We start from the raw sequence: 1,893 nt of genomic DNA, 5'->3' as shown, positions 1-1,893 counted from the left end.
TTGAGCTGTTTGGGGTTGCTCTCCAGGATGAGTGCGCTCTGAACTGTTCATGGATCTCTGCCCCAGGCATGAAGTCTCTGAACTATTTGGGAAGGTTTTGTCCAGAGGGTTGGTCTCTGAGCTGTTCATGGATCCGCATATGAGAGAAGTCTTAAGAGGAAGGCTGGATGGACCCCACTTTTGTGGGTCTTAGAAGTAGACCTGTGATATCACATTTGCTATGATTTCTACCATGCCTCCTTACAGAGATAAAAGCTTGTGGCCCCATCCTCAGGGAGGGAAAGTCATGTGCAGTACACAGCAGCCCACGGTAACAATACTGATAAGAACAGTACTTCCTGACATGACTACCACCCTTGATAGGGGCCCTGTGACAGAAACTGTGTACACACACTCACTCAGACAATCTGCCCAACCCACGACAAAGAGGTCACCATTTGCAGATGGGAGCCCAAGGCCCAGTGCAGACGGAAGGTCGCAGCTCATGAGGACAGGAGGAACTGGATGCAGGCTTGGGCTCCTTGGAGGAGGCAGGGAAGACTCAGCAGAATTCTGGCCAGGTAGTGGGGGAGGGAGGTGTTGGTACAGGGCCCCAAGGACCCCATGACTGTCTCACTGTCAGGATATGTCTCTGTGTCTCCCCATCACACACCCAGCTTCTTACCTGATGTATGGAATGTAATCTGCACATTCCCTGGGGACATGGTGGTGGAAAATACAGAGGTGAGCCTCCAAGCAGGTGGGGAGAAACCTCACACTCACCAATTTGCATGAGGCTCCGCCATGTAAATCTCTCCACAAATGCAGAGATCCATGCTTCTCTTTCCCCCATTAAAGCATTCCTTGGCACTGAGGTCAGCAGGAGGGCAGACAGGGCTGGACAGGTTGTGAAGGACCCTGTGTACAGCATGAGCCTCCCCATGACTGGAACATCTCCATGTCTTAATCAGGGCAGAGGACCCTGATGTGTGCCAAGGGAGCATAATTAAGACCCAGGCCGCAGCTCTCACGGGCTGGCCGGCCGGCCTGGCTCCCCTCCCCGGCCCCGACAGGCGGGCGGGCTGCCCTGAGGAGGCGGGGAGGGAGGGCTGGGTCGGCGGCTGGCAGACAATGATGCCGAACTTCTGCGCGGCCCCCAACTGCACGCGGAAGAGCACGCAGTCGGACCTGGCCTTCTTCAGGTTCCCGCGGGATCCGACCAGATGCCAGAAGTGGGTGGAGAACTGTAGGAGAGCAGACTTAGAAGATAAAACAGCTGATCAACTAAATAAACATTATCGATTGTGTGCCAAACACTTTGAAACTTCTATGATCTGCAGAACTAGTCCTTACAGGACAGTTCTCCGAGATAATGCCATACCAACAATATTCGATCTTACCAGCCATTTGAATAATCCACATAGTAGACACAGAAAACGAATAAAAGAATTGAGTGAAGATGAAATCAGGACACTGAAACAGAAAAAAATTGATGAAACTTCTGAACAGGAACCCAAACATAAGGAAATAAACAACAGCAATGCTCAGAGTCCCAGTGCAGAAGAAGCGGGTGAAGAGCAGGATGAAGACATTTTACCTTTAACTCTTGAAGAGAAGGAAAACAAAGAATATTTAAAATCTTTATTTGAAATTCTGATTCTTATGGGAAAACAAAACATACCTCTGGATGGACATGAAACTGATGAAATCCCAGAAGGTCTTTTTACTCCTGATAACTTTCAAGCACTGCTAGAGTGCCGGATCAATTCTGGTGAAGAGGTTCTGAGAAAGCGCTTTGAGACAACAGCAGTTAACACATTGTTCTGTTCCAAAACACAGCAGAAACAGATGCTGGAGATCTGTGAGAGCTGCATTCGGGAAGAAACCCTCAGGGAAGTGAGAGATTCTCACTTC

The 1,893-nt window shown here is 49.7% G+C and overlaps 1 protein-coding gene across 1 annotated transcript in view; it reads left to right on the top strand.

The window, feature by feature from the left end:
- Positions 1-1,104: 1,104 nt before the first annotated feature.
- LOC104984329 overlaps positions 1,105-1,893 on the top strand; it is a gene marked incomplete at its 3' end in the record, with an annotated part of 9,724 nt that continues 8,935 nt past the window's right edge. The window contains exon 1 of the mRNA XM_010834005.1: positions 1,105-1,888. Within this exon, the coding sequence (XP_010832307.1) occupies positions 1,111-1,888 (778 nt within the window). The remainder of the gene's footprint in view (positions 1,889-1,893) is intronic.

Source organism: Bison bison, unplaced genomic scaffold, assembly GCF_000754665.1.
Source record: "Bison bison bison isolate TAMUID 2011002044 unplaced genomic scaffold, Bison_UMD1.0 scf7180017863982, whole genome shotgun sequence".
NCBI lineage: Eukaryota > Metazoa > Chordata > Mammalia > Artiodactyla > Bovidae > Bison > Bison bison.
The sequence above is the reverse complement of the archived record's forward strand: the minus strand, read 5'-3'. Positions and strand labels throughout refer to the sequence as shown.